The following is a 12,537-nucleotide window of genomic DNA, read 5'->3' as shown; positions in this document are numbered from 1 at the left end:
CGTCCTCATCGGGTCCGTTTGTGGCGAAAGGCGAAGGACGCCCTCGACTGAGCCACATTCAGACAAAAAAATAATAAAAATAGTTGCCAGTAGGGCTGAACGATTTCAGGAAAAGATCGGATTGTGATTTTTCTGGCAGATCATTTCCATTCTTATGTCATATTTTCAAACATGGCAGAAAAAGACATCCTTGAGGGAGTTTTCAAAATGTTTCAATAGAGAAAAAATTCAAAAAGTTCATATTTTCTGTTAAAAGGTCACATTTTTTAATTTTCAATTAATTTGTTTCCAAGTTTGAAATTTACAGTGGAGCACACAATCAGAAAAAAAAAAAAAAAAAAAAAAAACGTAATTAGCAAGTATACTCGCCTATGCCAGTCAATGTGAATAAATTAAATTTCATAAATGACAAAGCGAAGCAAATTTTTTTTTAAACATAAAACCCAAAGATCATCATTTAACTTTCAATTCTCATTTTATGGTTAGAAATAGTGCAAACAAACAATACAGCTGATATAAATAATCAAATTCTATCATTTACTTTAGCACAACATGCACCACGTCATGGCTGACGTAACGGATTTATTCTCTCTCTCGCAGGGGTACAATAGTTTAGGATTTTTCATGGTAGCTAGTTTTTATTTCATTTTTATGTAATCAAGTTAGGCACACGTAGCATGTGGCAACGCAAGATGGCCGCCAGTGGCTTCCCTTCATGCACTTGTCAGCTGCCAGCAAAACAAGGACGATCGGCAACCGTGTCGATATGCAGTCGTTTTATTTTGGTGAAACCAGCAACGAGCTGATTGGTTTGACAAATTGGGTAAGACAAAAAAAAACCCCTCGTGATCCAATAACGATAAATCGCTCCGCCCTCGTTACGCAGCCAAAAAGCCACTCCCACGTTCGGCGAAGCCAACGTGTTTTTGGGGACGATTGGAACCCGGAACCTGAGAAGTGCGATGCGGTCGCGTTAACCGCTCAACCGCCACGTCAGTCCGCGAGGGATCGCGACAGGTGCGTCTTGATGGTGTTGATGAGCTGCAGCTCCTCCTCCAGCGTCAGGTCCAAGTAGTCGTCCTCGTGACGCGGGATGTCCTCCAGAACCTCGTTCACCAGCTCGCTGTCTGCCGGGACACGCCTTTGATCACATTTTACTGCTGCGCCAGAAATCAAAAAGTCCTCCGTGAGTATTTCCCAAATCAACAAACGAATGAGAAGCATTAAGTTTGTCACTTTCCGACTTGCATTGTGCCACATCCAAGATGGCGGACACCTCGCCAAAAGCGTATACTGGTGCCACCTACCTGTCGAGCCGGACGACGTGCTGGGCTCCTCCTCAGAGGGGGGCGTGGCTAACGAGGGGATGGCTCCCCAATTGTCCATCAGCAGCTCGGTCGCCGATTGGACGTCGCCGTCCGTCAACGCCAGCGCCGCCTCGGCCGGCGACCGCTCGAAGCCCAAATACAACAACTGCGCACACGATTGCAACATTCAGCGGATTGATTGATGCTCATTCCCGAGGACATGTGACCAACCTGCTGCAGTTTCTGCTCGCTATCGCTATCGGTCGCGCCGAACGTCTGGCTGGCGTCCAGCAGGATCTGAAAGCGAGCGACGAGAGGAGAAGGTGAGCACCCCGCGATCCCGTCCCGCGACGGCGCCACGCGAAGCGAGCGGGCTAACTTGGAAGGCTCGGTCCACGTTTCCGTCGGCCCGCTTGAGCGCGGCGGCGGCGTCCCTGGCGGCGTAGCCCGCCTCGGTCAGGACGGCCAGGTTGGCCTTCGTCTGCTGCCGCTTGCGACGCTCCCGCTGCTTCAGCTCCTCCCGCTCCTGATCGCCGTGGCGACCACACGTGACGGAGACGTACAGAGGAAGTCAAATGCACCAGTCAGAAAAAGTCTCGATTTTTTTTGCGTCAACTTTCAAGTGAACATGTTTGCAAGTCGGAAGCCATTTATTGGCTCATTAGCCACTTTGTGCTCACATTGCTAATCTTGCTAGCAAGTAGATTTACCAAATTCTTTGATTTCACTTGGGAGGGAGTTGGGGTGGGGTCAAACTCTTTTTTTGTACCATTTCCCCCAGAGGGCCGTTGTACATGTTGTCATATTGCACCAACTGCACTTGGTTGTTAACTCATTTGCTCCCAAAAATGTATAAATGTGTTCGATTCCAGCGTCCCAAAGACGTATTTATACGTTTTTGTGCTAGAGCGTACAGAAGGGTTTGATGCAGCCTCTCAACTGCAAAGAACGGTTGGATAAATGGTAGTTATGACACAAACGGCCAGCAGGTGGCAGCAGAGCAAAAGAGATCAACAAGGGCCATTTTGGAAAAAAAGCTCACTCAAAATTCTAAACAGATTTGTGAATAATGATGAAACTTAGCTACATTCTATTGCTAACTGCTGCAAAACAAACGCAGATAGAAATAAACTTTTTTTCCTGATGAAAGAAGAGACTCTAATCTTTCTTTTGGTAGGTTACATCAAGATCAGTCAAAATCCAGTAAATCAGCCGGGAGCGAAGGGGGTTGCTTCAGTGAAAATGCCTGGGAGTTAATTTTTTTTTATTTTTTTAAGTCCCAGGTCCTACAAATTGCAGATTTGCATTGAGTAATTGCAAGTGGCGCCCCCTGGCCTGCGGCGTTACCTGTCTCTGATTGCTGACGAGCATGGCGGCCTCGTGCACGTCGCCGTGACACGCTCGCAGGCCCAGTCGGGCTTCTCGCTCGCTGAAGCCCAGCAGCATCAGCTGAGTCATTTTGTCCGCGTCGGGACACAAGCGCGCGTACAGCAGCTCCACCTGACGCAAAACGCAAGGCGGTCAGCGGCCGCAAAACGCGCAAGTCGAGCAAACTGGAGTCTTGTTGGGGGAGGTTCGGTGGAAAAGTGGTCACGACTGACAGGCAAATAAATTCATCTCGTGAATTAGACGTAAAGAAACGTTTTCAAATAGAGACAAAATGTCGCCAATGCCCAACAAGAGTCCAGCGACCTTCGCTCAAACTTTGCCGACTGGCGTATCCTACCTGGTTGAGTTGCTGCTGAGATTGAAGGTCGTTGCCGTCCACGAAGGCCAGCAGGCTCTGCAGGAGGTGCAGGCGCAGGAACAGCGCCTCCTCGCGCCCCGTGTTGCCCTACACACACACACACGTACACAGATCGTGTTGGCTGCCACCAGAAAAAGGGCTCGTATCTCCAATTTCTGACGACACAACGGCACCTTGATCATGAGCAACCTCTGCTGCTGCTCGCCGTAGCATCTGAGGAAGCAGTTCTCGGCCAGCCGCAGGCGCTCCCGCCCGTCGTCCAGACACGACAAGGCCTCCAAGGCTTGGTAGCACCAGACGATGTCCAGCTGCAGCACGCCGTGGTTGTCGACGGCGCCCAGCAGCTCCGAGCCGCACTCGCTGCACACGCACGCGGGCGTCATCATCGTCATCATCGTCATCATCGTCATCATCGTCATCATCATCCTCACCTGAAGTGGAGGTCAGCCTGCAGGAGGTGACAGAGTGCTTCGTCGTGGAGTTTCCTCTTCATGAGGGCTCGCCCCTTCTCATGGAGGCCCATGGCGAGGATCAGTGCCTGCAAGTCATTTGGAGTTTTGATCTTTGAGCTGACAGGAAGTCAAAATACTAATAATAATAAATACAATTTAAAAAAATTTTTTTAATCCAAAACAAAAGTCACTAATACAAATTTTTATTAAATTAACATAAAATGCCAGGTAAAAGATAACGTGTGTGTTCCACAAGGTTCCATCCTCAGCCCCCTGTAGTTTTGTGTCAACATTTTAGAAATGTACCCAATGTATTTGTAAAAGTAGCTTTAAATTTTTTTTTTTTTAAATCAGGAAAACTGGGTTTTGATTCCTTTAACACGTTTATTCATGGCACTATGAAATTTTATATAACTTATTAGTGCTGGGATAACTAAAAAACAAACAAACATGACATTGACCATATTTGGATATCCTGGGTTCCCATCCAACAGCAACAACACCGATGTAAGAATTAGGGCTGGGCAATTAATCGAAATTCAATTATTACACTACAATTACAACATCAACATAATCGTAAACAAAAATAAAAGATTATTAATACTAATTAAAGTTTTATTTATTTATATTGGCACCTTTTTTATTTTAAAATGATTAATTTAATCAATCTTGTTTGGTTAATAAGGAACTTGCATAATTATAGTGTTTCAAAGAAATTTATTTTTCTTAATATTTTTTTACATGTTAAAACATTTTCTTGTTGTGTACCAAAAAACATGATTTAAATTATTACCAAATTAATCGTGACTAATATTTTCTTCCTAATCGAGCACCACCCGAGTAAGAATCCACAGAAATGATTGAATACTTTTGTACAACTTCCACGAATGTCCCACCTACCTTCTTCTCCTTGTGGGGGATCTTCAGCGGGTTTCCCTTCTGGTCGGCGACCTCCAGGAAGGGCGTGTTCTGAAGGTCGTCACTGCCGTCTGTCAACCACGAGAGTTTCTCAATGTTCCTGGAGGGTTAGCGCGTGCCGGCGCGCGGGCTTTACCTCTCTCGGAGAGGATCTGGAAGCCTCTGTGCGTGCGCTGGACGCTGTGGTCGTGCGAGGCGGACTGCGAGGCGGGGTTGGCGTCTCTGCCGTCCTGAGAAGTGGACTGGCCGGCACCAGCGGAGGGGACGGCGCTGGCCTTGAGGACCATCATCTTGCTGTGGTTGCAAACGCCCTGCTGGTCCAGGCGCAGACCTGAATAGGGTTTGCGAAATCAACCAAGGTTGGATATTTTCCACCATAAAAATGCAGATGCTAGACTTGAGAAGCTTCGACAGAAGATGAAGCCGATGTATTATTTTCATGTTGGCTGGGACAAACATCAAACGTCATCTCAACTCACCGCTATTCAGAGTTTTCCCATTCAGGATCACCTTGAAGGATTTTAGGCCGACTTCTTCTGCGATCCTGCCGCGTAGCCAAAAGTTAGCCGGTTAGCAAACATAGACAATAGACTTACGTACCAGCACGTCAATTCCTTAATGGATAAAAATCGCACTCCATCATTGCCATGGCTTACCTGTCCATCAACTCCTGAGCAGTCACGTCCAGCCTGGTCTCCATGAACATCTTTGACTTGCTGTCCTGGAAGCAGCACAGACACATCACAATGACCATAATGATGACAATGTTTATTACAGCAAACTGTTGGGGATAAGGTTCCAGACTTACCTTCAAATTGTGAAAATCCGCAATACAGTACATTTTTTCAAAAGTAGATTTACGACATGCTTTTAGCGCATGAACACCTATTAAAAAACACCTCAACTTGTTTGTGACCTTTCCCCAAAACCACCAATTTCCTAAATTAAAAATCAGTGTCGCTGCTAGCCAGTGGGAGGCATACAAATTTTACAGTAGTTATAAACCAAACTACTGCTATTTCAACTCATACTGAAGTACATACCTTGCTGCAGTCTCGCGGCAGCAGCAGCTCCACGGTGGCCATGTTGGTATCCCGAAAGGTCTGATTCCGCTGACCTCTCCTCAGCGCCCGCACGCGGATCACCTCCAGAGCACCGGCGACCTCTGACCCCGGTATGCGCAGCACGGCGCCGTAGCGCTCCGCTAGCTCCTGAAACACAAACCAAAAAAATCGAAAATATATTCACGATCAAGTCCAGTCCAGTCCCTTTTTTTTGCCCATATGTGTCCTGACATCAAGTGGCGGCCAGTGTAGGTTGTATGAAAACAGGTGCAAAATAAATTAGCTTTAATATTATTCAACCGAGACGCTGGAGATTCAAATTCACTGACAGCATATTGTAGTTGATGTTGGTTACCATGGCGACTTGGCGCGCCTTCTGGTGGACACTCGACGCAACGACAGTCAAAATCTCGAGCAGAGCGTCAACACGCACAAATACGAGCGTCCGTCATAATTTATAAAAATATAATCATAATTGCGGTGATGATCAGCGCAAGTAAAATGTAGACCTGCAGTTGCTCGTGTCCGGGCTGCTGCGCGTCGTCGCTGTAGGGCGCCTTCCACAGTTGGATCTTGTCCTGCTTGAGGAGCTTCTTCAATTTCGCTTCCACGTTCTGCTCCGTCATCCTCAACGACGAACTGAGTGACGACACAAGTTGACAACACGGCCTCGAACTCGAGTAGTTCCGGTTAGTCGGCTAGCTTAGCGTCCAAAAAGTTTCCTTCCTGTCATTAGCTCAGCAAGATAACGTCACGTCATGTTAAGGCAAGAAGGCCAGGCGCGTGAACATGGCCGTCAAATGCGTCGACGTGTGCGCTTCCAACGTCTTTAGGTCCAGGTTGCTGGAGTTTTCGCTGTTGTTTTTCTCACCACCTTCTTTCTTCGCTTTCTGTTTCTTTACGTCGACGGCGCATCCGAAGATGCTCTCAACTACGAAGATGCTCTCACTCGGATGGCCCTTCGCAGTTTCGCAGCGACACAAAGCTGGCTCGGACATCGCTGGGAGGAGCGAAGCCCCTGTAAAATAGACGATCTTTTCTGATGCATTACGGAAGCGGAAGTTGACGAAAAAAGCAAACGCACCAAAGTTAGCGAGTCATCACAAATGCTTTTTATGGCCTTCTGTGTTCAATTTTGCGCTTCTATTTCTTGCTGACTTAACACGGCGCCTCATTATTCTATAACATAAGTTAACAAATTACACATCAGAAGATGTGCACGTACTATCGAACACCGACCAATGAAACGTCACTTCCCGTTGTTGACCGACGGACTTGTTGGTCATCCGCTCCGTCGGCAGGTGGCAGCACTGACACGACAAACGACTGGGCAGTTGCAGTCTGTAGAAAGCTCAAATTGGCAACTCAACGAAACAGCCACATTTCTATATGTGTATAAAACGCGGGTGAATGCATCTCAAGTGAAATTATGAGGAATTGTTGACATGTGAAATTAGACACTAACTTGAATCAATCATGAAATGCACAAATCAAATATATTTACTACTTGCCAACTTTAATGGGAACATGCATAAGGAAAGAGATTAATAGTACACAAGATGTCTTGAATTAGCTTAACATTTTGAAGTTTGGGCTTGAAATGTGGACGGATGAGGTCAATATGATAAAATAGATCATAATTTGGGAATTTTATTGCTTAAATGTGGGAATTTAGGGAATGTGAAAAATTGTTTCCAGATGCGCTGAACGAGCTGAAGATTGTGTTTGCAAGTTGCAGTGAATCGGTGGAAGAAGTCGAATGACGAAAATTGACAGTATAATAAAAGCAAAGAAAAAAGTTTTGGCGAGGCACAATAACATTTGTGTGCAAGTCAAGAATGTCGTAAAAAGTCCAATGCCACTTGTAAAAGGTGAGGCAGGCAGCTCAACAGTTCCTCCAGTCCACTTATCTGATGTGCCTTGTGGACGCATTTGAACGTGTCCGTTTTGCGTCTTCTTCTTGGTTCTTTTACATCTCATCTTGATCCATCTTAAATTTTCGACTTAGTTTGTCTTAGATCCTCTACTATGTCCATCTGGCTCCTTCCACTTTGTTCATTTGTCAATTTTCTACTTGCTTCATCTAATATCTTCTACTGGATCCATTTGTCATCTTTTCTTCTTTTGCATCTACTTTGTGCAATTTTAAAACCATTTGAGCTCTTTTGTTTGGTCCATTTTTTTGTTCTTCATTCATTTCATTCTGGCATCTTCTTTTGTTCTACTTGGTCTATCGACTACCTTCTGCTGGGTCCATTCACGATCTTCATTAACGTGGTCCATCGAACACTTGTTTTGCCTTTTATGTGTCCTCTTGTGTTTGTTTGTGGTCCTTTTGCGTGTTTTGCAGCGACGTTCCCTCGCCAGCGTTTTGAGGAGCCGCTGAAGTTTCCGTTGCAAACGCTCGCGCCAGGTTGAATCCGCCGGGATGTTTTGCACGTGTCAGGAAACGTCGAGCTGCCGAGCATCCATCAGCGAGCGCGGAAGTTTCTGAGCGTCCGCTGGAAGCTCGGTGCCGTGATCTCCGCTCGGGGGGTTTGGACGCGTCCTTCAAATGAAACGCGAGACGCGTTTTTCTTGCTGAGCTCGCAATTTGCTTCTCGACCGTCCCGTTGACGGATTGTCAGCTTCGTCACGCCAGACGTCGTCTTGACGGTACTCGTCATCCTCATCATCTTCGCCCCGGCTGGCTTGGACGGCGACTGGATTTTTCCACAACGCTGGCGCTGTCTCTGTGCGGAAGGCCCATCATCAATCAACAATCGGATGCCCCTGGGCGGCCGATTGTTGCTCGCGCCATCAATCAGCTTTCAACCTTGCAAGGTTGCGCCGGTTTTTGGGCCCCGTCTTGACTCGACTTTCTACGTGTGATAAATGAACGGAATGAATGACTGGATGAATGAATGGCAGGAGAAAACATGGATGGACCAATGGACAGATTGATGAACGCATTTTATGAATGAGTGGAAGAATGGACGCAACGATGGATGAATGAATAAAAACATGGATATAATAAATTGACAAATGGAGGCGTGAATGCATAAACAAACGATTAGATTAGTAAACAGAGGATGAATGGATAGACAAATAAACACATGGATGATGGATGAATGAAACTCGATACATGGATGGACGGATGAATGAGTGGATGAATAAATGGATGGATACATGAACAAATTATTGAATTAACAAACAGATGAATGAATGGATGAATGAATGAACGCACGGATGAATGAAGCTCCATAAACGGACGGAGGGATGAATGAATGGACGGATAAACGAACCGATGGATGAAATTAATGCATGATAAAATGATTAGATTAATAAACAGATGATGAATGAATGCATGGATAATGGATGAATGAATGGAAAAATTAATGGACAGATAAATGGACAGATGGATGAATGAATGAATAATCAAATGAGTGGATGAATAAATGGAATGGATGAATGCATGGATGGATGAATAAACAAATGATTGGATGAGTGAATGAATGAATGGACGGATGAATAACCAGACTGATAAATGGATTGATGGATGGACGAATGAATGAATGAATGGTGAGGTTATCGTTGCCATGGTTACGCGCACGGGCCATACAAGGCAGCGTCAGAGTTCAGGTGAAGTTCATCGGTGAGCGTATGTAGGACACGCACGCACACACGCCGCTGTGTTCAGGTCCGCTGGGACCGAGCAGCGCCGCCGCCGCCGCCTTGCGAGAGCGTTTGAAGCCGTGCGAAGCGTCAGGCGGCGTGCTAATGATGCTAATGATGATAATGAGTTTCCCCGAGTGACCTGCTGCTTCTTGCTGCTGCAGTGCATCATGGGACACGCGTGCCACATGTCGCATGGCAGGAAGCGTCGACGTGCAGGACAGGTCAAAGGTCAGAAAAAACAAAAGCGTGTGTTACATGAATACGAAATGTGGCTTTAAATGCATCTTCATATGAAGGGAAATGAAAAAGTGTTTGAAACGTGTAATTACAAGTTAATGTGTTCTTCCAAACGCTTTGCGTTGTGTTCAAGACCGTGTCATGAAAAGAGTTGGTTTTGGCAGCAAGTGCGTTTAAGGTGAGCGCTGTGTAGCGGCGCGCGCCTGCCGCTGTCCTGACTCGACTCTTGGGCTTTGACGCGAGCTGCCGGGCGGCCAATCAAATCGATGCTCTGCCTCGCTTTCGAGTGCATTCACCTTAAACAACACCAAAACACATCAATGTATATGAATAATTCATCAGGCGCGGGGCAAAGTACAGCGCGTATACATTCAAGCCACATCCGATCGAAACCCAATCGGCCTGTCATCGCCTCGGCTCCCTTCCTCCGCCGGAGACCGCTCGCTCGCTCGCTCGTCCTCATTGACATTCCCCACACTGCGGAGGAATGTCCGTCCGTGTGTGTGTGCGTGTGCGTGTAGTTTACATGTCCTCACATGACTTTACCTCCGCATTGTGATCTCTTCAAGCAATGACGTCACGTGTTAACGGTGGATGTTATGTTGCCTTTGTGACGACATCCTGGCTGCGTCTGCACGATAGACTGAAGTCGCGCAGTGAGAAGATGGCGTCCCATCATTGGTGGCCTTGAAAAGTCGCCAACAACCAAAGCTGTTTTAGTGCAGTTTCAAGCACGCTCGTTAGTTTTTATGGAATCTCATTACCGTTTTTATTTTGTTCACTTTTAGTCGTCTATAAATCTAGCATTTTAGTCTTCATTTAAGTCCAAGAAAACGTCATTTGATTCGCCTCGTTTTAGTCTAGCTTTAGTCAGGACATTCATTTTACTACCTCAGTATTTGTATTTATTTTTGTCAGCAGATAATGTTGTACGTTTCAGATCTAAAACTTTCTCTCATCTTTTTGATGAATAATAACTTCACACATTACACAATTACAGTATATCAACAAGTGGCTGCAATGACTCCATGCTACGAGCTAGTAAATTAGTTAGCGGTCAGATTAACATTATTGGTGGAACGTTATAGCCGTTGGGTTAATGTTATGTTATAACTATAATTGACCTTTTTTTAAACCTAAAAATCTTGATTAAAAAAAAAAAGAAAAAAGAAAAAGCCAAAAGATGCTGTCAATCAAACGTAGTTTCGTAGTTGAGACAGAGTGAGACGCTTTTTCTGGAGAACAGAAAGTGGGGACAAAAAAAACTTTGTCAGGGTCGTCCGCTTGTTGCTCAAAGTGAGGAAGACAATGATGACGATGATGACGATGACGATGATGTGCACCGGTTTGACTCAGAAGGGAAAAGTGACGGCGCAGACGAGACCTTCGTGTGTGTGTGCGCGCGAGTGTCATTGATGATGATGTCACACGTCGACACTTTGAGCGTCGCCCACACGTCTGCTCACCTTCCTCCAACACGCTCCTCTCATCCTCGTCACCTTCATCATCCTCAGCGCGAGGGCAGGAGGGCCATGGCAAAAACGCTGGCAAAAACAAGAAAAGTCTTTTAAAATATAAGTCAAGAGACGTCTTGAGGAATGAATTGACAACTTTTCTCACGAACACGCGCGCACACACACTTAAGAATTGGAAAGTGGTGTCGACGGGAAGACGACGTCAGAAAGTTGAGTAATGAGACAAAGTGGGGAGAATGTTTGTGTTTTGAATAACTGCAGCAAATGCTGAGTCAGCGCGCGCGAGCACACACACACACAAACACACACACACACACACACACACGGTAGTCGTGTTAGGAGACACCACGTCGACGCGTTTGGCCAAGTCCCGCCTCCTCCCCTCTGGCTGTCTCCCATCATTTCCTGTTCCTGTTTGGACATCGGACATATGGCGCTCTGGCGCGTGCGTTCACTGAGGTCACGGGCTTTCCCCCAACACACACGCACACACACACACACAGTGTTGTCATGAATGTTTGAGGCCTCGCACCGTCGCCACGGCAACCAAGGACGTGCTGTGACATCGTGGCGTGACAAGCGTCACTGGAGGACCTCGCTCAGTTTGCGTGTTGGGAATCCCTTACAAGCCTCGACATGGAGTTCCTAAAAGTCACGGAAATATATAACTAAATAAAAATCCCCAAGATGCATTGCATCCAAACAGAAAAATGCTTTTCCATATTGCCATCTAGTGGAAGGCAATTTAATTACTCTGCCCGTCACAACACGTCGAAAGTTCGAACCTGAACACCCGTCACCCGATGACTCGCTATTCCACTCGGTGGCGCGTTAAGGAAAGCGTGCAGACGAGCGACGAGTCACACGTTGATGACGTACGCCGATGATGATGTCATAGCAGATGTTGGAGCCCTTTTTCCTCAGAGCTTCTCAGCGACGACGACTAGCAATACACACCATTTACGCGCACGCACACACACACGCACACGGAGGCGTTCCCCGGATATGGTGAGAACACGTCACAAAGCGTCCAAAATAGAGAACGCGGTCAGACGAGCCACATCAAGCGACTCACGCAAAGTAGCGGTTCCGTTTCCACGACGATTGAACTCCTGAACCTCTCGAACTAAAACCCTTGAGAACCTCTCCGAGGTCACTTGAACAACCTTGGAACCTGCGAAAGGTCATTAGCGATAGCCTGGAACTTCTGATAGGTCTTTAGAACCACCTTAACTCTATTTGATGGGTTCCACGAACCACTCTAAAAAATCGGATTCTTCTTTAAAACCTCAGATGGGTCTTCGAACTGCACAATAACGTCTCCGTTAAGTCATTACAACCACCTTAGAACCTCTGACAAGTCTTTAGAACTGTCCAAGCTGGGCTTAGAAATAGTCTAGAACCTTTGATAGCATCTCAAATAGGTCTTAAGAAATGCTCTACACCCCATTAGGACCTGTTATAGGGCATTAGAAATAGCCTGGAACCTCTGATAATTCTTCATAACAACCCTAGAACCGTCTTTACAACCACCCTCAGCACTCCGATAGGTCTTCAGAACCACTCTAGACCCTTTGATGCAGGTAGTTAGAAATAGCCTAAACACCTGAGAATCACTGTAGAACCTCTCCGGTAAGTGTTCATAAACGCTCTAGAAAAATCCTGACTGATCGTTAGAAC

At 46.2% G+C, this 12,537-nt stretch overlaps 1 protein-coding gene across 4 annotated transcripts; it reads right to left on the bottom strand.

Annotated features, from left to right (window-relative positions):
* Positions 1 to 243: 243 nt before the first annotated feature.
* nub1 (negative regulator of ubiquitin-like proteins 1) lies at positions 244 to 10,979 on the bottom strand. 4 transcript variants are annotated; one of them, XM_086065663.1, is made up of 14 exons: positions 10,849 to 10,979; positions 5,468 to 5,635; positions 5,081 to 5,145; positions 4,904 to 4,968; positions 4,561 to 4,755; positions 4,407 to 4,495; positions 3,486 to 3,592; positions 3,228 to 3,414; positions 3,034 to 3,141; positions 2,655 to 2,807; positions 1,687 to 1,833; positions 1,539 to 1,604; positions 1,308 to 1,473; positions 244 to 1,160 (listed from the first exon to the last, which is right to left on the bottom strand). In XM_086065663.1, the coding sequence occupies exons 1-14, from the start codon at positions 10,888 to 10,890 to the stop codon at positions 994 to 996; spliced, it is 1,725 nt and encodes a 574-aa protein (XP_085921789.1). In that variant the 5' UTR covers positions 10,891 to 10,979; the 3' UTR covers positions 244 to 993. The 4 variants fall into 4 exon arrangements, with proteins under 4 accessions (XP_085921789.1, XP_085921787.1, XP_085921788.1 ...); XM_086065661.1 differs by lacking the exon at positions 10,849 to 10,979 and adding an exon at positions 5,998 to 6,600 and having other exon boundaries at positions 244 to 1,157; XM_086065662.1 differs by lacking the exon at positions 10,849 to 10,979 and adding an exon at positions 5,998 to 6,599 and having other exon boundaries at positions 244 to 1,127.
* Positions 10,980 to 12,537: the final 1,558 nt, after the last annotated feature.

The sequence above is a fragment of the Leptonotus elevatus genome, chromosome 21 (genome assembly GCF_054856555.1).
Source record: "Leptonotus elevatus isolate MCC_2025b chromosome 21, RoL_Lele_1.0, whole genome shotgun sequence".
Taxonomy (NCBI): domain Eukaryota; kingdom Metazoa; phylum Chordata; class Actinopteri; order Syngnathiformes; family Syngnathidae; genus Leptonotus; species Leptonotus elevatus.
This window is presented reverse-complemented; position numbering and strand designations above follow the sequence as displayed.

What these genes read in the sequence shown, in the direction of transcription:
- nub1 (XM_086065660.1), bottom strand. Translation starts at nt 6,114, where the DNA reads ATGACGGAGCAGAACGTGGAAGCGAAATTGAAGAAGCTCCTCAAGCAG. An exon ending in CCAGATCCTCTCCGAGAGAG is followed by an intron (nt 4,496 to 4,560) that starts GTAAAGCCCGCG and finishes CGTGGTTGACAG; the next exon opens with ACGGCAGTGACGACCTTCAG. An exon ending in AGAGGTTGCTCATGATCAAG is followed by an intron (nt 3,142 to 3,227) that starts GTGCCGTTGTGT and finishes GTGTGTGTGTAG; the next exon opens with GGCAACACGGGGCGCGAGGA.